Below are 25,841 nucleotides of genomic sequence, written 5' to 3'. Positions count from 1 at the left end.
TTCAGGGACGCTTCGTGTTAAAACTGATTAAAGGCGTTTCCAACGAAACTAATGTGTCAGTGCTCGCCCAACCACAAAAACAGGTTCTAACAAATGACGACAAGCAAGGACGGGAGATCACATACGGAACTGGTCTGGTAAGTACACTGTTACGTTACTTTCAGTTTCAATGCACAGTAAATTAATACACTACTCTAAACTTTAGAATACCGGTAACTACATTCTGCTGATATTGTACTACACATTATATACATGTGCGTTCAGGGTGCTAAAAGACACACACAGTTGATTCTGTGTTTAGTGTTGGAGCAGTGATCCAGGTGTGTGCACATCTTCAGTGTTTACTGATCGCCTGACTGGGACTGACTGCTGCGTTGAATCGTCGCTGGTTTACAGGTATGGCGTTTGATGTGTAGGGTTGTGACTATAGATTAACAGCTCAGGCAGACAATGTATATATCGGTTGTGTTTAGGATTTGGCTTGTTCAGTTATTCAGAAAACTTACAAACCAATCTGTGTTTTGACCCAGTAAACGTGCAGTTTCAGTAAAGTACTGCTTGTCTGTTGTAATGATTGATAGTTGCAGTAACTCGTGGTTTGTGTGTTTGCTACCTATGATATACAGACACTCGTTTTGAACACTTCAGAGGTCTCTGCAGATGTAAGTGGAAATGTAAGGAAATTGGGGTTCTTGTTTACATTTGCATTTGAATTTCAATACAATTCAAAGTACATTTTATGTCACTAATTACTTTGTGCTTGACACAAAAGTCTTCTGCTTCCAAAATAGGTATTAGGCTTGTCAAAGACGCAGGCAAACACATTTGACACAACCCTACAGCTTTGCTCACCATCCTTTGTTAGGCAGGACTGATTTATGTTTTTAACTTTAAGAAATCCAGGTTAGGTGAAAGAAGACATGGTTGTGTTATTGCTGTATCTCAATCCAAACACATTATAATATTCTATCTCAATCCAAGCATATTGCAATACTCAATCTCAGTCCAAGCATATTGTAATATTCTATCTCAATCCAAGCATATTGTAATACTCTGTCTCAGTCATAGTTTTGGGCATAGTCTTTTTAACCAGCAGGGATGGAAATAAGACCCCCGTTGCTTAGCAGTTAGATCCATTCCTGGCTTTATTAGTGTGAGTCTGATAAGCCACATCTGGGCTTCTTACCAGTACACTGGAGCTAATCAAGCTAGTATTAAAATCCGGAATGGGCAAAGCTGTTATGCAATCTTATTTCCACCCATGACCAATATCACTGTACAGGTTACAACTGTCTGAAATATGAAAACCCTTTTAAACAGTCCTGAAGAGATGAGCGTTGATTATGAAAGTCCAATTGTATATATTTCGCTTCTCCATAAGTTTGGTGTGAATCTCACTACTTCCCCAGCAGCATTAATCTAGTCAGTTTCACTTCATTTTAATGTGTTACAATAGCTACACTGAAACAGTAACCCTATAAATACCTAGCTACAATGCTATAAGGAGTGGTGTGTAGACACATCTCTGATATAGGGTGCTGACTTAAAGAGGTACTTTATACAATCAACATTTCCCGAATACAGTATTTATTTTTTTACATGTTTAATATATCGTACTAATCTTTGTGTTCTGTATTATTCTTTATAATTATAATAACGAATCCAGCCAAAATGCTTGTGAGGATTTGACTGTGGGGAAGCATATTAGCGTTGCACAGGCTCCAGTGTACAGAGCAACAATAATATGCTTCCCCACTTTCTCGCAGTCAGCTTAGAGGGATCTTTTCAGAAGCAACTTTTGATGAAATAGTTAGTTAGCATGGTAATGATGTAAAAGGAAACAGCAGTAGAGAACCATACTGAACACACAGAGTATATTCATGGAAACGTTGTTTAAAAAGTCCCCTCTATGAAGCTGCAGCTTTCTGAGGTGTTCATTTATAACACAGGCTTTTAGGCTCATGCCTTCATTAGCAAGGAAGTAGCAGGGTTCCTAAAAATAGGGCGTTACTCGTCCCCAGGTGCTGCTACAACTGTTTAAATAACGCATCTGTCATTTATTTTCTTCATTGTTAACATCCTGACAACTTTTTAAACTTATAATGTTAAAGTCTGTTTCAAAGCTCTTTTCAAAATGTCTGCTCTAGTGCACTGGGGTTTGAGATCTGTCCTCTAAATCACTGCAGGAAGAGCAATTTAAAAACAAAACAAAAAACATAAATGCTCCGGCTTTTCTTTTCTGTACCACATCGTGGATCGTTATTGCTGTGGTACATGTCTGACAGTGTGGGCAATAATGTCAGTGCACTACAGCGGCCATTTTGAAAAGAGCTTTGAAACAGACTTTAAAGTTCTAAATGTATCAGGATGTCAATGAAAAATGACAGGTAGTTATTTAAACAGTTGTAGCAACGTGTGAGGACGGGTAATGCTGTAATTTTAAGCTTTATTCTTTAAGCTTAATGACTTCTGTCTTTCATACAATGTTGTACAAGCAACAATGGGCAGGTGCCCCATTGTGAAAAGGATATGAAGAAAAGTAAATCAAATCAAATAGTGTTTGGAGATTGTTAATACAGGTTCCACACGTGTCATAATTCAGCCAAGTAGTGTCCATGTGTCTGCAGGAGAATTCCCTTAGACCGTGTTTGTATATCACAGTTAATCTAATGCGCAATGTCAAACCTTAACAAATCTAATTTTAGAATACATTGATTACAATGGCAAAACCAATCTCTTCACATTATTCTATAAACAATCATCCTATCCCATGTCATTATCCAGTTGTAAACTATAGTCCAAATGCTAGAGACCATTCACTAGTCACCAGGTAAACCTGCCTTTTAAAGCCTATATGCACTTGCATGGGTTCAGTTAGAACACCATATTCCTGATGAAGCAGCCAGGAGACTGACTGTGGGATAATACTGCAAGGGACTGTCTGGCAGCTCTGATGATACTGCGAGGGACTGTCTGGCAGCTCTGATGATACTGCGAGGGACTGGCTGGCAGCTCTGATGATACTGCGAGGGACTGGCTGGCAGCTCTGATGATGCTGCGAGGGACTGCCTGGCAGCTCTGATGATACTGCGAGGGACTGGCTGGCAGCTCTGATAATACTGCGAGGGACTGCCTGGTAGCTCTGATAATACTGCGAGGAACTGCCTGGCAGCTCTGATAATACTGCGAGGGACTGCCTGGCAGCTCTGATAATACTGCGAGGGACTGCCTGGCAGCTCTGATAATACTGCGAGGGACTGCCTGGCAGCTCTGATAATACTGCGAGGGACTGCCTGGTAGCTCTGATAATACTGCGAGGAACTGCCTGGCAGCTCTGATAATACTGCGAGGGACTGCCTGGCAGCTCTGATAATACTGCGAGGGACTGGCTGGCAGCTCTGATAATACTGCGAGGGACTGCCTGGTAGCTCTGATAATACTGCGAGGAACTGCCTGGCAGCTCTGATAATACTGCGAGGGACTGCCTGGCAGCTCTGATAATACTGCGAGGGACTGCCTGGCAGCTCTGATAATACTGCGAGGGACTGCCTGGCAGCTCTGATAATACTGCGAGGGACTGCCTGGCAGCTCTGATAATACTGCGAGGGACTGCCTGGCAGCTCTGATAATACTGCGAGGGACTGCCTGGCAGCTCTGATAATACTGCGAGGGACTGCCTGGCAGCTCCGATAATACTGCGAGGGACTTCTTGGCAGCTCCGATAATACTGCGAGGGACTGTCTGGCAGCTCTGATAATACTGCGAGGGACTGTCTGGCAGCTCTGATAATACTGCGAGGGACTGCCTGGCAGCTCTGATAATACTGCGAGGGACTGCCTGGCAGCTCTGATAATACTGCGAGGGACTGCCTGGCAGCTCTGATAATACTGCGAGGGACTGCCTGGCAGCTCTGATAATACTGCGAGGGACTGCCTGGCAGCTCTGATAATACTGCGAGGGACTGTCTGGCAGCTCTGATAATACTGCGAGGGACTGTCTGGCAGCTCTGATAATACTGCGAGGGACTGTCTGGCAGCTCTGATAATACTGCGAGGGACTGCCTGGCAGCTCTGATAATACTGCGAGGGACTGTCTGGCAGCTCTGATAATACTGCAAGGGACTGTCTGGCAGCTCTGATAATACTGCGAGGGACTGTCTGGCAGCTCTGATAATGTTGTCACATTCTGAGATGTTGACCCAGAATCATTTGTCTGTCTGGATGTTCTGAGCTGGCATGGAACAACCCTTCACATTTCTGATCAACATATATTCTGATGCATTAGCATGCAGATTTATATAAGAAAACAAATAACCCTATTTTCACAGTGGACTCTTTTCTTTTTTTATTCTAGAAATCTTTCTACGGTCATAATGGATGCCAGACACAAGAAAATTCTGCAAAGCAGACGCTCCTTTCTGGTGCTTGAATTGGATCCATCTCTGCTGTACGATGGACTGATTTCCAGAGGAATATTCAATCAAGACATGATTGATGAAATAAAGGTAGACTTATATTTGATTTGTCCCTGGGCCTGATTGAATCTTACATTGTGGCTTTGTAGCGAGCGGTTGGGTTCCGGGAAATATTCAATGAGAATTTAAGCCCTGAATACAGATATAGGTCCCAAGCGACTCAGTTAGTGAAAGCACTGTCACTGGCCTTGGGGCTCCGTAGAGTCGGGACAGACGGACAGACAGACAGACAGACAGGCATTTTGCAATGTGTAGTGCTGCTGTTGCTTTCATATGGTATTGCACAGATCAGCGTGGGAATGTACCACTAGACCCGTGGTGATGCTGAGCAGTGATGCTCAAATCGAATCCAGAGCATTTTTTTTCTGGCTATCGGTATCGCCGATGGATTGACCAATCACAGCCAGCACGTGCTTGCCATGAAAAATCATAAAAACATAAGAACATAAGAAAGTTTACAAACGAGAGGAGGCCATTCGGCCCATCTTGCTCGTTTGGTTGTTAGTAGCTTATTGATCCCAAAATCTCATCAAGCAGCTTCTTGAAGGATCCCAGGGTGTCAGCTTCAACAACATTACTGGGGAGTTGATTCCAGACCCTCACAATTCTCTGTGTAAAAAAGTGTCTCCTATTTTCTGTTCTGAATGCCCCTTTTTCTAAACTCCATTTGTGACCCCTGGTCCTTGTTTCTTTTTTCAGGCTGAAAAAGTCCCTTGGGTCGACACTGTCAATACCTTTTAGAATTTTGAATGCTTGAATTAGGTCGCCACGTAGTCTTCTTTGTTCAAGACTGAACAGATTCAATTCTTTTAGCCTGTCTGCATATGACATGCCTTTTAAGCCCGGAATAATTCTGGTCGCTCTTCTTTGCACTCTTTCTAGAGCAGCAATATCTTTTTTATAGCGAGGTGACCAGAACTGAACACAATATTCAAGATGAGGTCTTACTAGAATGAAACTGTTGTCTACGGAGGTGCCCAACGCCCTGAAGTGTTTGATCCCTCCCATATTTCATACAAGGACAGGCAGATCAGCAACAGCAGCGATACAGGTGGCAAAATGCCTGGTGTGCCATGCCTATCTGGCCCTGTAGCCAGTTTGATACTCTTATCACTTTCTGCCTTTTTTAAAAATTATTATTTCTGTAGATCACTACTATTTTTTACTAAATAATTGGTTGCAAAATTATATATTTTCTAACACTTTAGTAGTGCACCTGCATATAGATGACAGAAAAACAAGTTTGATAAACAGTAGGTTATGTGTGGGGCATTGCAGCTATGGCCAAAAGTTTTGCATCGCACCCTGTAGAATTCAGAATGTTACGTTACCATATTGAATTTCATCTCGCTTTTTAGTTTTCCAAAAATTGAAAAATGTGACATCCTCTATGGCAGTAGAAAATATTTATATTGTATAATAATTGTGAAAATAGGTTAATATATTTTGTTATTAAAATCTCCATACTAAGTAGAGATGTTACCAAACTACTGGTAAGCAAGGTGAAAAGAGCTGGTTTAACAGTGAGATCACAGGCTGAGCTTCAGTCCTCCTGATTAGAAAGAGCTGGTTTAACAGTTAGATCACAGGGTGAGCTTCAGTCCTCCTGATTAGAAAGAGCTGGTTTAACAGTGAGATCACATGCTGAGCTTCAGTCCTCCTGATTAGAAAGAGCTGGTTTAACAGTGAGATCACAGGCTGAGCTTCAGTCCTCCTGATTAGAAAGAGCTGGTTTAACAATGAGATCACATGCTGAGCTTCAGTCCTCCTGATTAGAAAGAGGGTTGCAGTAGCAAGGTGACGTTTGAATTGCTTGTTTCAAATCATGGGTTTTATGAAAAAGCACTTGTAAAACATACACCGCTAGAGAGGCACTGTAGAACTGTGACATAATGCAGTCTGTATTGAATCAATCTCTACCGTGAGAGACACTGTGGAACTGTGATATATTGCAGTCTGTATTGAATCAATCTCTACCATGAGAGACACTGTGGAACTGTGATGTATTGCAGTCTGTACTGAATCAATCTCTACAATGAGAGACACTGGGAACTGTGATATAATGCAGTCTGTATTGAATCAATCTCTACCATGAGAGACACTGGAACTGTGATATAATGCAGTCTGTATTGAATCAATCTCTACCATGAGAGACACTGTGGAACTGTGATATATTGCAGTCTGTATTGAATCAATCTCTACCATGAGAGACACTGTAGAACTGTTATATAATGCAGTCTGTATTGAATCAATCTCTACCACGAGAGACACTGTGGAACTGTGATATAATACACTTTGTATTGAATCAATCTCTATCATGGAGGTACGGTGCAGCACTGTCTCTAATTTACTTTAAAATTTGTAAAAAAAATATATATTTTTTTCACTTCAAATACAAAGCACTGGTACAATCTTTGAATGTTGTTTTTCTGTGCTCAGAGCGCAGGACCTCGCAGAGATCAAGCCAGGCAGCTTATGATCGACCTGGAGACCCGGGGAAGCCGGGCTTTCCCTGCCTTTCTGGAGTGCCTTGTGGAAACAGGCCAGAGCCGTGTGGCAGATCTCCTGAGCGCTGACCTTGGGATTCAGCCACCTTGTTCCCTTCCCATTCAACCCATCCCAATACCCATCTCAATACCCACCTCTCGCAATCATGGAACACAGCGTGAGTATGATGCCCTAGTTTCCTTCCCATCCCAATACCCATCCCCATACACATCCCAATGTGCATTCCAATACCCATCCCCATACACATCCCAATGTGCATTCCAATACCCACCCCCATACACATCCCAATGTGCATAATACACATCCCCAATGTGCATTACCCAATACACACATCCCAATGTGCATTCCAATACCCATCCCCATACACATCCCAATGTGCATTCCAATACCCATCCCCATACACATCCCAATGTGCATTCCAATACCCATCCCCATACACATCCCAATACCCATTCCCAACACATCCCAATGTGCCCCATACCCATCCCCATACACATCCCAATGTGCATTCCAATACCCATCCCCATACACATCCCAATGTGCATTCCAATACCCATCCCCATACACATCCCAATGTGCATCCCAATACCCACCCCCATACACATCCCAATGTGCATTCCAATACCCATCCCCATACACATCCCAATGTGCATTCCAATACCCATCCCCATACACATCCCAGTGTGCATTCCAATACCCATCCCCATACACATCCCAATGTGCATTCCAATACCCATCCCCATACACATCCCAATGTGCATCCCAATACCCATCCCCATACACATCCCAATGTGCATTCCAATACCCATCCCCATACACATCCCAATGTGCATTCCAATACCCATCCCCATACACATCCCAATGTGCATTCCAATACCCATCCCCATACACATCCCAATGTGCATTCCAATACCCATCCCCATACACATCCCAATGTGCATTCCAATACCCATCCCCATACACATCCCAATGTGCATCCCAATACCCATCCCCATACACATCCCAATATTCCAATAACCATCCCCATACACATCCCAATGTGCATTCCAATACCCATCCCCATACACATCCCAATGTGCATTCCAATACCCATCCCCATACACATCCCAGTGTGCATTCCAATACCCATCCCCATACACATCCCAATGTGCATTCCAATACCCATCCCCATACACATCCCAATGTGCATTCCAATACCCATCCCCATACACATCCCAGTGTGCATTCCAATACCCATCCCCATACACATCCCAATACCCAATACCCATCCCCATACACATCCCAATGTGCATTCCAATACCCAATACCCATCCCCATACACATCCCAATACCCATCCCCATACACATCCCAATGTGCATCCCAATACCCATCCCCATACACATCCCAATGTGCATTCCAATACCCATCCCCATACACATCCCAATGTGCATTCCAATACCCATCCCCATACACATCCCAATGTGCATTCCAATACCCATCCCCATACACATCCCAATGTGCATTCCAATACCCATCCCCATACACATCCCAATGTGCATTCCAATACCCATCCCCATACATCCCAATACCCATCCCCATATACATCCCAATGTGCATCCCAATACCCACCCCCATACACATCCCAATGTGCATTCCCATACACATCCCAATACACATCCCAATGTGCATTCCAATACCCATCCCCATACACATCCCCAATACCCATCCCCATACACATCCCAATACCCATCCCCATACACATCCCATCCCCAATGTGCATCCCAATACCCATCCCCATACACATCCCAATGTGCATTCCAATACCCATCCCCATACACATCCCAATGTGCATTCCAATACCCATCCCCATACACATCCCAATGTGCATTCCAATACCCATCCCCATACACATCCCAATGTGCATTCCAATACCCATCCCCATACACATCCCAATGTGCATTCCAATACCCATCCCCATACACATCCCAATGTGCATTCCAATACCCATCCCCATACACATCCCAATGTGCATTCCAATACCCATCCCCATACCCATCCCCATCCACATCCCAATACCCATCCCCATACACATCCCAATGTGCATTCCAATACCCATCCCCATACACATCCCAATGTGCATTCCAATACCCATCCCCATACACATCCCAATGTGCATTCCAATACCCATCCCCATACACATCCCAATGTGCATTCCAATACCCATCCCCATACACATCCCAATGTGCATTCCAATACCCATCCCCATACACATCCCAATGTGCATCCCAATACCCATCCCCATACACATCCCAATGTGCATCCCAATACCCATCCCCATACCCATCCCAATACCCATCCCCATACACATCCCAATGTGCATTCCAATACCCATCCCCATACACATCCCAATGTGCATCCCAATACCCACCCCCATACACATCCCAATGTGCATTCCAATACCCATCCCCATACACATCCCAATGTGCATTCCAATACCCATCCCCATACACATCCCATCCCAATACCCATCCCCATACACATCCCAATGTGCATTCCAATACCCATCCCACCCCCATACACATCTCAATGTGCATTCCAATACCCATCCCCATCCGCATCCCAATACCCATCCCCATACACATCCCAATGTGCATTCCAATACCCATCCCCATACACATCCCAATGTGCATTCCAATACCCATCCCCATACACATCCCAATGTGCATCCCAATACCCATCCCCATACCCATCCCCATACACATCCCAATACCCATCCCCATACACATCCCAATGTGCATTCCAATACCCATCCCCATACACATCCCAATGTGCATTCCAATACCCATCCCCATACACATCCCAATGTGCATTCCAATACCCATCCCCATACACATCCCAATGTGCATCCCAATACCCATCCCCATACACATCCCAATGTGCATTCCATATACCCAATCCCCATACACATCCCAATGTGCATTCCAATACCCATCCCCATACACATCCCAATGTGCATTCCAATACCCATCCCCATACACATCCCAATGTGCATTCCAATACCCATCCCCATACACATCCCAATGTGCATTCCAATACCCATCCCCATACACATCCCAGTGTGCATCAATACCCATGCATACACATCCCAATACCCATCCCCATACACATCCCAATGTGCATTCCAATACCCATCCCCATACACATCCCAATGTGCATTCCAATACCCATCCCCATACACATCCCAATGTGCATTCCAATACCCATCCCCATACACATCCCAATGTGCATTCCAATACCCACCCCCATACACATCCCAATGTGCATTCCAATACCCATCCCCATACACATCCCAATGTGCATTCCAATACCCACCCCCATACACATCCCAATGTGCATTCCAATACCCATCCCCATACACATCCCAATGTGCATTCCAATACCCACCCCCATACACATCCCAATGTGCATCCCAATACCCACCCCCATACACATCCCAATGTGCATTCCAATACCCATCCCCATACACATCCCAGTGTGCATTCCAATACCCATCCCCATACACATCCCAATGTGCTTTCCAATACCCATCCCCATACACATCCCAATGTGCATTCCAATACCCACCCCCATACACATCCCAGTGTGCATTCCAGTACCCATCCCCATACACATCCCAATGTGCATTCCAATACCCACCCCCATACACATCCCAGTGTGCATCCCAATACCTATCCCCATACACATCCCAATGTGCATCCCAATACCCATCCCCATACACATCCCAGTGTGCATCCCAATACCCATCCCCATACACATCCCAATGTGCATTCCAATACCCATCCCCATACACATCCCAATGTGCATTCCAGTACCCACCCCCATACACATCCCAGTGTGCATTCCAATACCCATCCCCATACACATCCCAGTGTGCATCCCAATACCCACCCCCATACACATCCCAATGTGCATTCCAGTACCCATCTGCATCCCAATACAGTGCAATGCAATACACACACACACACACACACACTCACACACACACACTCACACACAAATTTGGAAGCAAAGGGGCACTGAAGTTTTTACTGACAACTAGCAGATTAAGCTATCCATCACTATCCATTTTTAAGGACAATCAATAACAATCAGTAACAGTAAAATGCTAATTTATTATATGTAAGTGCAAATAAGAAGCAAGTTAAATGCAGTGATTTATTTTGCAGAAAAGGAAATGGACAAACCAGACAGAGGACACATCTCTAGAAAGGATGAGGGTGTGGAAAAGAGTGCTGATCACCCCATTCAATGTGAGTCTGTTACACACCACAGGCCTTTTACACTGCATGCTTATCAAAAACGGAATCTATTGCTGTGCTTGTATCATTATTATTATTATTAGAATTCTAGTGCCAGGATTATTGCCCACATTGCCAAACAGGTACAGCAATAAGGACCCATGATGTTACGCGGAATACAAAGCCTGGTTTTTATTTTCTAATAGGCAGGCCCGATCCCAAACATGAGTGCATTGGAGCTGACATCTTGAAAAGAGCTTTGAAACAGACTTCAAACTATTACATGTAAAAAGTTGTCAGGATGTTAAAAATAAAAATAAAAATGACAAGTATGTCATTTAAACTGTTGTAGCAACACATGGGGACGTATAACACTATGTTTTTAGAAACCTTGCTACTTCCTCTTTAAAATACAGACCATTTCTGATCAAATTTGTAAATTGTTATAAACAGATTTAATTACCAGCTACATAAAATGAACTGATATAAAGTTCTAGGAAAAGCAATTCTAATGTGTTTGTGTGATAAATATGCAAGAAGTGACAGGGCTGTGTTTGTTTTAGGTTCTGAAGGAGATGAGCGTCCTTCTATACCCAGACTAAGGAGAGACAGTCTTCAGGTACAGTCCCTTCATCTTGGTTGTCAAACGGGGGAAACACTCATTGTTCTGTTAAATAAGCATAGCTTGATTTATATTAAAAAACTTTACAATACTAATTCCTAATTTACCAAATGATTCCATAGTTCAGTCTTCTGTGAATTTGTATCATAAAGTAAACTGGTTGACAGCCCACTTCATTTCCATTCCCCACAAGCAGTGATAAGCTCCTCCCCTTAAAACCTACTTGTAAAAACACAATGATCCAAATAGACCCTACCTGCAGCAGCGGAAGGTTACGCTGCATCTTCACGCGCTGGTAAAACCCCAACATGGAAACATTATCAGACTAAAAATACTACAGTATAACACTGATATTGCATGTAAACATTATCAGACTAAAAATACTACAGTATAACACTGATATTGCATGTAAACATTATCAGACTAAAAATACTACAGTGTAACGCTGATATTGCATGTAAACATTATCAGACTAAAAATACTACAGTGTAACGCTGATATTGCATGTAAACATTATCAGACTAAAAATACTACAGTATAACGCTGATATTGCATGTAAACATTATCAGACTAAAAATACTACAGTATAACACTGATATTGCATGTAAACATTAGCAGACTAAAAATACTACAGTATAACACTGATATTGCATGTAAATATTAGCAGACTAAAAATACTACAGTATAACACTGATATTGCATGTAAATATTAGCAGACTAAAAATACTACAGTATAACGCTTTGATGTGTTATTCATGTAAATGCTATAAAATCTGAATTCATATATTTTTAATTTAATTGTAAATGACTCCTTTCATTAGGGGTCATGCCAGAGCAAAGTGTCACTCACTCTTCCTCTCTCTTGCTCACCTCTCTGTCTCTCACCTCTCTCTCGCTCACCTCTCTCTTACTCTCTCTCTAATTATTTGTTTCTTTTTTTTTTTTTTTTGCAGATGTACAGAATGGATGCGAGGCCTTGCGGTCAATGCCTGATTATTAATAATGTGGAATTTCATCCAGACAGTAATCTGAAGAACCGCACAGGATCTGACATTGATTGTGCCAGACTTGAGAAACGGTTCAAGTCATTTCACTTCATTGTTGAGGTGAAGAGAAACCTCACATCGCAGGTAAATAGGAATTCACCTGGGTTGATTTATGCTACCAACAGTATACTCTCTGCTATTTAACGTAAAAAGGACCATATTTGCAAAGTGTTTACTCTGGTCTTTAACTGTTTTTTGAACAGAGACAAATTCAAGCTTATACTTTTGCTTGATTGGTGCTTGGGAGACCTTGTGTTATATTTCTTAGTTGTTTGGTTCTGACTTTGTCATTGGCAAGTGTTTCTCTCCAACCCAAGAATAGGACTTAATTAAGACTGTAGCAAACGCTTTTTAAAGGGGCTGTCAGTGATAATTTGACTTACACTTTCTTCCTCCCAGTGGCCTGGCCTGCCCTACATAAACTTGACTTCTAATTTGCAAGTGTGTTTGCAAGCCCAGTGATGGCCAAACAGGGAATTCAGCTTGCCTTGACTTTGGAAAAGAAACAGAGAAACCACAGAAGGGAGCGAAGAAATACAAAATAACTGGCCACTTTATGAAATTTCACTCAAATATTTTTTGAAAATGTGGTTAACAGAAGCAAAGTATATTTGTAAACTTTACCATTGAAATAAAACAAAAACTAAGAAGAGTTAAAACATTTTTTTAAAAACCCATGGTTTTCTTTTTTTTTTTTAATTTGGTCACATACAAATGTAATAAGAAATCCACCTTGACATTTTTTTTAAGAAAGAACTTTGCACATCTCTAGTTTTAGGAACCCTGTCTATAATGTTGCTTTGGTGTCATCCTGTAAATACTCTTAACCTTTCTCCCAATATAGGCAATAAGACGAGAGCTGCATGCCTTGTCACAGACAGACCACACTGCCTTCGACTGCTGTGTTGTAATAATCCTGTCCCATGGCACTGAGGTTAGGGGGTTGGGGTTGGGGTTGGGGTTAGAATACCTTGTTACAGACAGACCACACTGCCTTCGACTGCTGTGTTGTAATAATCCTGTCACGTGGCACTGGGGTAAACTGACAGAATGTTGCTTTTCTCTTTGCTGACAGAATATTTCCATACATTTTTCCAACATGCACATCCATTCATGATCAGTATTGGGGTGTGACTCTAGTCTGATTAGATCTGATTTTTTTTTTTTTATTAGATTTGATGGCTCCTTTTTCAGGTAGGTAATGAATTACACCTCATGTAAACAATTACACAGTTACTGTTCATTACATTTAAAAAAAGGCTAAGACACGACGTGGGAATCAGAAAGTGCTTCCACAGTGCAAGTCAAACCATGCATGTTACAGGAACATGTTTTTCACAGCTGGAAAAGGGCATCAGAGAACAAGTGGGTGCCATAACTGGATCTCATAAGAATATTTCGAGTTGCAGCCTGCTGTAAAATTTAAAGTGCACTATGTGTAACTAACTAGTTAAAATGTTGTTCAGGTAACTTGTAACTGTAATGGATTACTTTTTAAAAATAACCTTCCCAACACTGTTCATTATGTAGGTCTCAAATGTGCAGTTAAATAAATTTTATTTTATTTTAAAAAATGTAATTAACATGTTTTAATGAACATGATATCTGGTACTACACTAGGTTAAAGAAATCTCTGTTTGTAAGCCATGCTTGAGGGCTGTGGTACGCTTCCTGGGTCATTTTATCGGAAGATTGGCTTTGTTCCTGTTAATAACCAATCAGCTGCTTCCCCTGTTGACTGAGATCCTTTCAGCCAGTAACATGACCCAGAAGACACTGCTGGGGTGAAACGACCCAGGAAGTAAAGCAGTAACAGACTTGCTGGAAGGCAAGGCAAGCACATTCTTTAACCTTGTGTGATACAGAGGTCTGTTTAATATGAAATCCATGTTTTCTTTAAGTGCCCATTTCAGAGCTGTGTAGCTAATGGAAGTGGAAGGGGTCAGATTGAGGGGATTATTAGGTTAGCTACAATCACTTTAATTAAAGGTTGTGTCTTCTCATTGTATTGAATTTAGTGACCCGGATTCAAATGATTACTCTCAATTCTGTTCCATAGGTGAACCACAACAGGTTTCCAGGTGCTATCCATGGTGTTGATGGCCCAATAGTTCCAGTTCAGAATATTACCAATTATTTTAATGGACAAAACTGCCCAACACTACAAGGGAAACCCAAGCTCTTCTTCATCCAAGCGTGTGGTGGAGGCAAGTACTGGCTGCAAAAATCATACAGAGAAAGAATTGAGGGAAACTTGGTAGGGTCTGAAAAGTTACATTTAACTAATCTGTTGTTCTTGTTTAGAATCACTGTGTATATCTTTGTGACTGTTTAAAACTATCGAACTCTCTCAAATGTATTTCTGTTTAAGCTGGTTCACCACAGTGGAAGCAGTAACCTGCACTAGTGGATACATACTACAGTTCTACAGAAATAAAATGAACTGCACCTCTACAGAAACACACTAAACTGCACAACACACTAAACTGGACCTCTACAGAAACACACTAAACTGCACCTCTACAGAAACACACTAAACTGCACAACACACTAAACTGCACCTCTACGGAAACACACTAAACTGCACAACACACTAAACTGCACCTCTACAGAAACACACTAAACTGCACCTCTACAGAAACACACTAAACTGCACCTCTACAGAAACACACTAAACTGCACCTCTACAGAAACACACTAAACTGCACAACACACTAAACTGCACCTCTACAGAAACACACTAAACTGCACAACAAACTAAACTGCACCTCTACAGAAACACACTAAACTGCACCTCTACAGAAACACACTAAACTGCACAACACACTAAACTGCACCTCTACAGAAACACACTAAACTGCACCTCTACAGAAACACACTAAACTGCACAACACACTAAACTGCACCTCTACAGAAACACACTAAACTGCACCTCTACAGAAACACACTAAACTGCACAACACACTAAACTGCACCTCTACGGAAACACACTAAACTGCACAACACACTAAACTGCACCTCTACAGAAACACACTAAACTGCACCTCTACAGAAACACACTAAACTGCACCTCTACAGAAACACACTAAACTGCACCTCTACAGAAACACACTAAACTGCACAACACACTAAACTGCACCTCTACAGAAACACACTAAACTGCACAACAAACTAAACTGCACCTCTACAGAAACACACTAAACTGCACCTCTACAGAAACACACTAAACTGCACAACACACTAAACTGCACCTCTACAGAAACACACTAAACTGCACCTCTACAGAAACACACTAAACTGCACAACACACTAAACTGCACCTCTACAGAAACACACTAAACTGCACCTCTACAGAAACACACTAAACTGCACCTTTGAATGTTTGCATGTACCTGGAGAATCACTTTTCATTGTTCGTTTCTTATTTTAAACTGCTGTAGACTATTCTGTACAAACTGTTGATATATGTCATGGCCATACTGCTAGCTGTCGTTTAGATTGTACTGCTGTGCCAGCCAATGCATGTTACTTGCATGATTAAAAAGCAACAGTTTCTAATGGCTGCTGCTTCTTGGTGTCTCAGATACAGGGTTTGGGAGGGTTAGGGTTAGTGAGGTATCTACAGCTGTTTCTTCTTGGTGTCTCAGATCAAAAAGACAGAGGGTTTGAGGTCTCTCCAGATGAGTTTGAGCCGGCGGCCGGTGGCATTGACGATCACACAGACGCCACGCCGATGTCACCCAGGGAGGAGCTTGGGGAAGACTCTGATGAGCCCGATGCCAGAGCAAGCCTGCCCACTCCCAGTGATATCTTAGTGTCATACTCCACTTTTCCAGGTAAAAAAACAGTCCAACTCAGATGGGTTTATTTTAGTTTTTATGTTCTGTCAACATGGCATAAAAAATACAAATTGAGATACAAACTCCATATTAGCAGGACCAGGAACACCTTTGCCCGCCTGTGTGTCATGTGTGACTGTTTCACTGCCTAGGTCATTTCACCTCAGTGTTTAACTGGCTGCAAAATATGTCAGTGAAAGGGAAGCAGGCGTTGAAGGACAATTTCATTCTCCAGGTGAAATGCCAAGGAAGTGCAATGCTAACTGATAATAAGGTGGACAGAGATTTGTGTAATGTTGTGTAGTACCAGATCTGTTTCAACATGAAAATCCATGTTTTTATATCATGCGGTTCTTTCAAAACTGCACATTGAGAGCTATGTAGGGAATGGAAGTGTACAGCAGGTAAGATGTGTGGAATAATATCGCCTACAGTCCCTTATAAAAGGGATATAATTGAACATTCCCTTATACTTTCCCTCTCATGTCATTTGTATGTTTAAGGGTATGTGTCTTGGCGAGACACACAAGCAGGTTCTTGGTATGTGGAAACTCTAGACAATGTTTTGGAAGAATTTGCTGGATATGAAGACCTGCTTACTTTGCTGACGATGGTAAATATATATTTGATTGTTTTTTGTTTTTGTTATATCCCACTGTAACAAACAAACACAATTTTTTTCCAGTTATTTGAAAACATTTACAGTTCTAGAAAGTATTTCTTTTTCAATTAGGTTTGTTGACATGTATCTGAGTTTTAGAAGCTTTCTTGGTCATTGTGACAGGATAGCCGGGAGGACAGAGACCCTGAGACAATAAAACTGCAGTGAAAGCGCTGCTGCGCTGTTTAATCAACAAAAAGTAAATCAAAAAGTCAAACAAAACACGGCTCACAGAGCCAGAAATAAAAGGTCAAACAAAAAAAACTGTTCAGGCTGGGCAGAGCATTCGCTGAACTTTGTAACACACAACACAGAAACATTCACCCCAAAAACACCTCCACCAAACAAAGTAATTTCCCCCTTTTTTATAGCATGTTGCTAGAGCCTAATTATCAATTATTCAATTAGCTCCAGCCACATTCTCACGTGTATTTTGGCAGGGATAGGAAATTAACCCCATCCCACCACCCCACAATATTTACAAACAGGGCCCTATCCTGCCACAGTCATCCATAACTTTGGACACTCAAGCATCAGGATCTTCTCAAAGCAAGAGGACGTACTAGAGGTGTTAGATTATGTTACTCGGAAAACTTACAACTGAATAAATATCATTAACCCTTTGCAGTCCATTTATTCAGTGCTTGTCAGGCGCGTCAGGGCCAATTTATTTTCACACGTGCTGTTTATTTTACATGCACTGTTTAAAAGTATTTTATTTTCACAGGAAAACAGGTTTAAAAGGCTCTGCCCTGCATGTCTGTGATATTCTTTGACGATGGATGCGGAAGCAGCTCTCTTCTTTGTTTGTGTCCGTGTTGTCTTTGAGGTGCAGGGGCTGTGTATTGCTCAGATACGCCCCTTTTTATTCCGGCTTCTCTCTGCTCCTATCGGTCTCACTCAGCCATTGAAAGGTTTCCAGAGAAAAAATGACTAGGGAACCTGTGCTTGACATCTTTTTGATGGTGTCGGACAGAAAAGGGAAAATTGTATTGATTGACAGACCTGGTCCGACATAGAACTGCAAAGGGTTAAGGAACATCTATATTTAAGAACAAAATAACTGTTTGGAAGAGGTTAGGGTTAGGGTTGAAATGTTTGGAGGAGAAGAGGTTAGGGGTTATCTGCATGGAGTGCAGGATGTAATTTATCTTCAATGTAAAGTTTGACATGTTCAGAGATATTGTTTTCTAAAAACTATTGCTTTAGTTTAGATGAGTTTCAGATCCAGCACATTGTGCTGAATCATGTTGAAATCTTCCTGCTGGTTTTATTAGCCTGGTCAAATGAAGAGCCATTAGAATACAATACTGTACCATCAGCACACAGGTTATTCATGTAAATTACGAGTATAGATCCCTCAGGAACTCTTTTTGAAATTAAATTATATGTGAAATGAATTCCTCTGATTTTGTATTTCCTTCTAACCTATACTGATATCCACAAGCCATTGACTCAGAAACTCATGCTCCTCTGCTTGTTCATGCTCCTCTGCTTGTTCATGCTCCTCTGCTTCTGCATGCTCCTCTGCTTGTTCATGCTCCTCTGCTTCTTCATGCTCCTCTGCTTCTTCATGCTCCTCTGTCCTCATGCTCCTCTGCTTCTTCATGCTCCTCTGCTTCTTCATGCGCCTCTGCTTCTTCATGCTCCTCTGTCCTCATGCTCCTCTGCTTCTTCATGCTCCTCTGCTTCTTCATGCTCCTCTGCTTCTTCATGCTCCTCTGTCCTCATGCTCCTCTGCTTCTTCATGCTCCTCTGCTTCTTCATGCGCCTCTGCTTCTTCATGTGCCTCTGCTTCTTCATGCTCCTCTGTGTCCTCACGCTCTTCTGTGTCGTCATGCTGATGTGTCCTCGTGCTCCTCTGCGTCCTCATGCTCTTTTGCGTTGTCATGCTCCTCTGTGTCCTCACGCTCTTCTGTGTCGTCATGCTGCTCTGTGTGAACAGCCCCAGAAAGGTCAATGAACTAAGGTTGCCAAGATTATTGTTTACTATGGTATTTTCGATATTGTATTGCTACATTACTACTAAGCGTATGGATTTTAAAATTCCGTAGAATACAATAAAAATCGAACCATTTGATAATCACGATAATGGAAAATTAGCTAGTCACATTGCCAATAGCAAAGTGAACCGCAGATAAAAAAAAAAAAAAAGCCACAATCCATCACATACACATTTTCCACCTGTACGCTTGCGCGATTTCCACTCTGATAGGTGAAGCTGACGATTGTGCCTCTAGAGGGCGCTCTGTGCTGCTCATGATTTTTGAAACACAATGTTTGTGCATTTTGTAGAAGTCTAAATGCTCTGGTAAACATAAATAATAATCACAACACTCATACTTTGGCAGTTTTAGATGTATTTATTATAGCGGCTACATTTTAGCCACAGCAGTAACGGTTGCTTGAATTTGTGTTTTCAGTGTTTGAAATGAATACATTTCTTACTTACAAAACTGAAACGAAGGAAGAAAACACATAAGAGTCTACAGAAAGTGCAAAGTGACAGAAAGTTATAGAGAGTCCCTTTGGATAATGTTTATGTTTGCTTAAAAAAAAAAAAAAGTTTATCATTGTTATTCTAGTTTAATCTTGAGGTTAATGTTTTTGATACAGTAAACATTTCAAACAACACACATAATTATACTGAGGTGAGAAGTAAATGGTAACGTGATAAACATTTACAGTGTAGACTATTTTGTATTATATATAATGACTTTGCAGAATAGAGAGTGAATACGAGTATTTCCAAAGAGATTCCTAAATCTTTTAATTCTGTTTTAATAAAGACATATAATTACGTTTTCAGAATGAATCTACTGTTTGGTATTCTGTCTTAAACCAGCTGTGAAAAATAATATATAAAACTGCTTTATTTGCGACTGGTGCCATTCAGCGAGTGAAAGTTGTAAAGGGCACTCTAGCTGAAACCTCCCAACAGGAGGGGTACAGTGTCTAAAAAGGGTTGAAAACCCTTGCCTTAGGCCTGTTTGCTATTACAGTATATAATCCAATTATGAGTGAAAGCAATTCAATAGGATGGGAAGTTGTTTGCTTGGGTGTAGGAATGTGATTGATACTGTTAAGTGTACAATAAAGGGAAATGTGTTTCAATCAGGATTGTCAGTCATTCACATCAGAATGTTTCTATCTAAATACATACGAACATTGAAAACACTTTTAAAACTAAGTGAGTTGTACCTGTTAACTTGAATTTATAGTACATTATTTTAAACCACTTAAGCAACTAGAAAAGAATTACTGCCATTTGTAACCCTAAAAATGATGTAGCTAATTTTCATATCGTATCGTAGATATCTAAATTTCAATAGTTGTAGAATAAAAACGGATCAATAATAGAAAACTGTCATTTTGTTATCATTTCAACCCTACAGTGAACACAGACGCACATACTTCATTCTACCAAGATCCAAGGTCTATCATCCACAACTTCTAGAATGGCAAACATTTCTGTCATGTTTTCATCTTTTCTCCAGGTAACAGACAAGGTGTCACAGATTTCAGCTAAAGGAATCTTCAAACAGATGCCTGGATCCTTCAATTTCCTGCGGAAACGTCTCTTCTTCCAAGTGAACTGTTAAATGACAAATCAAATTCTCTGTCGTAATTTACCTACACAAAATGTAAAGATTGATGCAATTAGCCTGTCCCCTTTGTACTAAATGAATCAAACTGCAAAAGGCAAAGTCTCTCAGTAACAGGGAAGTATGGAGTGACTAGAAGGGCCAAGGTATTTAATACACTGTGCGGAACGGGTGAAAGGAACACGTCACCTTGTGTTCGACAGATGTGTGTGTCTGAAGAGAACAAAGCTGTTTCCAGTAAGTGTCACACTAAACGTTCAAAGTTGTTTGTATTTTTTTGTATATTTCATGGAATAACTTTAATTTGGCACAATGCTCCTGTATTGAGACATGCACAAGAGCTTCCCTACAAAGTTGTTCAAGTAGAGAAGCACCCCTCAATCCCAAATTCCCCGATGCCTTCACAGTTCATAGTGGTGCTGGATTGGGTGGGTGCATGGTGGTGCAAGTAGAGAAGCACCCCTCAATCCCAAATTCCCCGATGCCTTCACAGTTCATAGTGGTGCTGGATTGGGTGGGTGCATGGTGGTGCAAGTAGAGAAGCACCCCTCAATCCCAAATTCCCCGATGCCTTCACAGTTCATAGTGGTGCTGGATTGGGTGGGTGCATGGTGGTGCAAGTAGAGAAGCACCCCTCAATCCCAAATTCCCCGATGCCTTCACAGTTCATAGTGGTGCTGGATTGGGTGGGTGCATGGTGGTGCAAGTAGAGAAGCACCCCTCAATCCCAAATTCCCCGATGCCTTCACAGTTCATAGTGGTGCTGGATTGGGTGGGTGCATGGTGGTGTAGAATGCTGAGCTGAGGTCACCAGACCCACACCTCCAGAGGTGACAGGCTTGTGAATTTTCCCGCTGTGCCACTGAAACTTGCGTATTTGCAGTTTTGTGCTCTTAGCATGGAAGGGACCAATCACTTAAGTGCATTTCAATATTATTAGCATTACATTTTCTACAGAATCAATTTTTTTTTAATTGAAAGAAATGGTCTTCATGTGTAAATACTGTGTCTACGTTCCTAGTGAACATGTTTACTAGTCACTGGAAGTAGTGTGGCATACTGCCTGTAGTGACAATCTGATGGGAAACATTGATCTTGAGATTCAATTGGAATATATGTATATATATATATATATATATATATATATATATATATATATATATATATATATATATATATATATATATATATATATTTTTTTTTTCATATGTAATTGTTAGATCTAAGCTGTACTGATTGAATGAAGTCCCAACTGTGTATCACATGGTTTTGTTTTTCTGTTGATTTCATTAGTATTTCTTCAAGGGTTTGTTTTTGACACCTTTTTAATGGACCAGCTTATGATGACAAGTTAACACAAGAGAATACCAATATCCATGTAAACCTAGTGATGGAATCACAGCCAAGTTTTAACACAGACAAAACAAATGTCAAGTGGATATAACGGTCCTTATTGTTGTTTCCCCCCCTAGTCTGAGGAAATGTATGTCAGGTGGTGCTCCTCATTCTTCGGTGTACTAGGTATTTATTTAGCTCTTTTGATGTCAGGGAAATCAATATAATAATGAACCCATTCCATCCCCTCCCCACTCTCTGTGTGAAGAAGAGTGTCCTTCAACAACATGACTAGTTAGTCCATTCCATTCCCCTCCCCACTCTGTGTGAAGAAGAGTGTCCTTCAACAACATGACTAGTTAGTCCATTCCATCCCCTCACCGCTCTCTGTGTGAAGAAGTGTCTCCTTCAATAACGTGACTAGGTAACTGTGACAGAGAACGAACGAATGAATCTTGGTTATAAATCTCCCTCTTGACCCGTGAGGGCGCTGTGTAAAGGAAACAGTATGCTCCAGACTGGATGGTCTGACAATTCATTCCAGGGGAAGTTGGAAGTCAGCCAACTAGAAAGGGGGTGGTACCAGGGTACACTAAGTCATCACCCCAGAAGGGAAGTGTTGTTGCAACCGCGGATTGGAGGAGAAACGGTTGCACTCGCTAACCAAGGGGGCGTGACTGACGGGGACGTGGCTAAGCGATCTGTTCCTTGTTTATGGTTGAGACGAACCTAAAAGGGCCGAGAGTAAAATAACCATCAGTGATCAGTGTTTGTTTTGTCTAGTACTAATTGTACTTGTTTGTTATTATTAGACAGCTAACGTACCGGGAACTGTCGCTTGTAAGGCCAGCACCAACCCAGACAACACTTTGCCGTTGTACACTGATAAATTGTATTTCTCAACCTGCACATAAGCCACTCACTCCGGACTTGTGGTCGTGTCTGTCTTTTTCTGTGTTAGCACTTGTATTATTATTTCCGGGCTGCAGCCCGTTGTGTTGGAACAGTGCAATACCCTGGAATTACTCTTTGTAGTTGTCAGACCAGGATTATAAAAATAAAACCTGTTTGGATGGTGAACTTTGTTGTGTGTCTTCTGTTTCATAATAGCATCACCTCTACACCTGCACATGGCAAGCCACCTTGCCACCGTGCCATTGCAACTCAGTTTCGCCCGCAGTGGCTGTGTGTCTTGCATTAATTTCCTGGCCTAACGTCACCCCTACAGCCAGCCTGTTTATAGCACCACATGGATTTTCAGGGGGTCTTTGCTATTTTGTAATACACACACTCCTGAGATTGAAACTCTTCCCTAGGTCCTGCCACCCCTGAACTGCAGAGATGAAAATCACACATCCAGCATTTAAATACACATGCATCACAAATCCAACATTTAAATTCAGTCTATACAAAAAGAAAGTACTGATTAGAGGAAAAACCTCAGAATGGAGTGTGGTAACCAGCGGTGTACCACAGGGATCAGTATTAGGTCCTCTGCTATTCCTAATCTACATTAATGATTTAGATTTTGGTATAGTAAGCAAACTTGTTAAATTTGCAGACGACACAAAAGTAGGAGGAGTGGCAAACACTGTTGCAGCAGCAAAGGTCATTCAAAATGATCTAGACAAGATTCAGAACTGGGCAGACACATGACAAATGACATTTAATAGAGAAAAGTGTAAGGTACTGCACGCAGGAAATAAAAATGTACATTATAAATATCATATGGGAGATATTGAAATTGGAGAAGGAATCTATGAAAAAGACCTAGGAGTTTTTGTTGACTCAGAAATGTCTTCATCTAGACAATGTGGGGAAGCTATAAAAAAGGCTAACAAGATGCTCGGATACATTGTGAAAAGTGTTGAATTTAAATCAAGGGAAGTAATGTTAAAACTGTACAATGCACTAGTAAGACCTCATCTTGAATATTGTGTTCAGTTCTGGTCACCTCGCTATAAAAAAGATATTGCTGCTCTAGAAAGAGTGCAAAGAAGAGCGACCAGAATTATTCCGGGCTTAAAAGGCATGTCATATGCAGACAGGCTAAAAGAATTGAATCTGTTCAGTCTTGAACAAAGAAGACTACGTGGCGACCTAATTCAAGCATTCAAAATTCTAAAAGGTATTGACAGTGTCGACCCAAGGGACTTTTTCAGCCTGAAAAAAGAAACAAGGACCAGGGGTCACAAATGGAGTTTAGAAAAAGGGGCATTCAGAACAGAAAATAGGAGACACTTTTTTACACAGAGAATTGTGAGGGTCTGGAATCAACTCCCCAGTAATGTTGTTGAAGCTGACACCCTGGGATCCTTCAAGAAGCTGCTTGATGAGATTTTGGGATCAATAAGCTACTAACAACCAAACGAGCAAGATGGGCCGAATGGCCTCCTCTCGTTTGTAAACTTTCTTATGTTCTTATGTTCTTATACGTTTTTGGGGGTTTTCTTACATTTGGTGAGTGAACATTTAGCTGACATGTTAAACCTGGGTTTCTATCAAATAACTCCATGAATTTAAATATTTTTTTACACTTGGCAAGTTAACAATTAGCTGGCAAATCTAAAATAAATCTGCAAAAAAATACATGTAACTTAAATCTTTTTTTTTTTTTTTTTTTAACTTGGCAATTCAACCTTTACCTAACAGATAAATGTGAAAAACTATATCATTCAGAATTAAATCTGAAAAAATCGATCTGGGTTTTCACAAAATAAAGTATGTACACCGGGAGCGAAGCGAGCAACACAAATACAGCACAAGGACAAAAAATAAACCACAACTGTAGCTAGTCATGAAAAGAAAAGACTGGCTCCTTTGTGGAGATGAAATTAAATAAAACACAAAGAACTAGAGTATGGGTACACCACAGGCTAAAAAAAGGAAACTGTTCTGATTGGCCTATTGCAACACGAACAGTGCATAGGCAGCTCAATGGAATATCCATAGAAACTGTCCTGAGGACATCAGATGATCCTTAAAGGTTAGGGTTAGGGTTAGGTATTATGTTTAGGTTTAGGTATTGGGTAGGGTTAGGTTTTAGGGCTGGGGTTGGTTAAGGTTAGAGTTGGGGTTGGATTAGGGTCAGGGTGGAGTGACGTCAGAATCGCCGAGCTCGGAAAATACAAGGTGGCAGTGCTTCTAGGTAAATGCCCTGGAATCATAATGTTTCTAGTGGATATTTCTTTCTGCTGCACCTCGTAGCGCAAATCCAAATAAAACAAATGAAGTTCTATATTTGCTCACTTCGCTTGCAGTGTGCATTGCTCCATTTAAATCAATAGTTTTAATGATTTTTTATTTGCTCGTTTGCGTCCGGTGTGCATAGCCCTTTAACATGCAAGCCCACGCCCACTGATGCGTTTGATTTGACACTGCATGCTGCAAAGCTGCGCTACACTTTTAACAAACTGTTTCTTAACATGTATGTATTTTGCTAAACCTGGTCTGTTCTGGTTAAGCCTAGGAAA

At 41.4% G+C, this 25,841-nt stretch overlaps 1 protein-coding gene across 3 annotated transcripts; it reads left to right on the top strand.

The window, feature by feature from the left end:
- The first annotated feature begins 48 nt into the window (after positions 1 to 48).
- LOC121329059 (caspase-9-like) lies at positions 49 to 23,448 on the top strand. 3 transcript variants are annotated; one of them, XM_041274347.1, is made up of 11 exons: positions 49 to 137; positions 4,354 to 4,504; positions 6,914 to 7,139; positions 11,189 to 11,272; positions 11,824 to 11,879; positions 12,836 to 13,012; positions 13,773 to 13,862; positions 14,988 to 15,135; positions 16,576 to 16,764; positions 17,271 to 17,380; positions 20,926 to 23,448. In XM_041274347.1, exons 2-11 carry the CDS (start codon positions 4,373 to 4,375, stop codon positions 21,028 to 21,030), a joined length of 1,317 nt encoding a protein of 438 aa, XP_041130281.1. In that variant the 5' UTR covers positions 49 to 137; positions 4,354 to 4,372; the 3' UTR covers positions 21,031 to 23,448. The 3 variants fall into 3 exon arrangements, with proteins under 3 accessions (XP_041130281.1, XP_041130280.1, XP_041130282.1); XM_041274346.1 differs by lacking the exon at positions 49 to 137 and adding an exon at positions 167 to 396; XM_041274348.1 differs by lacking the exons at positions 49 to 137; positions 4,354 to 4,504 and adding an exon at positions 169 to 396.
- Positions 23,449 to 25,841: the final 2,393 nt, after the last annotated feature.

This window comes from Polyodon spathula, chromosome 16, assembly GCF_017654505.1.
Source record: "Polyodon spathula isolate WHYD16114869_AA chromosome 16, ASM1765450v1, whole genome shotgun sequence".
In the NCBI taxonomy this organism is placed as follows: Eukaryota; Metazoa; Chordata; class Actinopteri; order Acipenseriformes; family Polyodontidae; genus Polyodon; species Polyodon spathula.
The sequence above is the reverse complement of the archived record's forward strand: the minus strand, read 5'-3'. Positions and strand labels throughout refer to the sequence as shown.

What these genes read in the sequence shown, in the direction of transcription:
- LOC121329059 (XM_041274347.1), top strand. Translation starts at nt 4,373, where the DNA reads ATGGATGCCAGACACAAGAAAATTCTGCAAAGCAGACGCTCCTTTCTG. An exon ending in TCGCAATCATGGAACACAGC is followed by an intron (nt 7,140 to 11,188) that starts GTGAGTATGATG and finishes TTTATTTTGCAG; the next exon opens with AAAAGGAAATGGACAAACCA. An exon ending in TAAGGAGAGACAGTCTTCAG is followed by an intron (nt 11,880 to 12,835) that starts GTACAGTCCCTT and finishes TTTTTTTTGCAG; the next exon opens with ATGTACAGAATGGATGCGAG.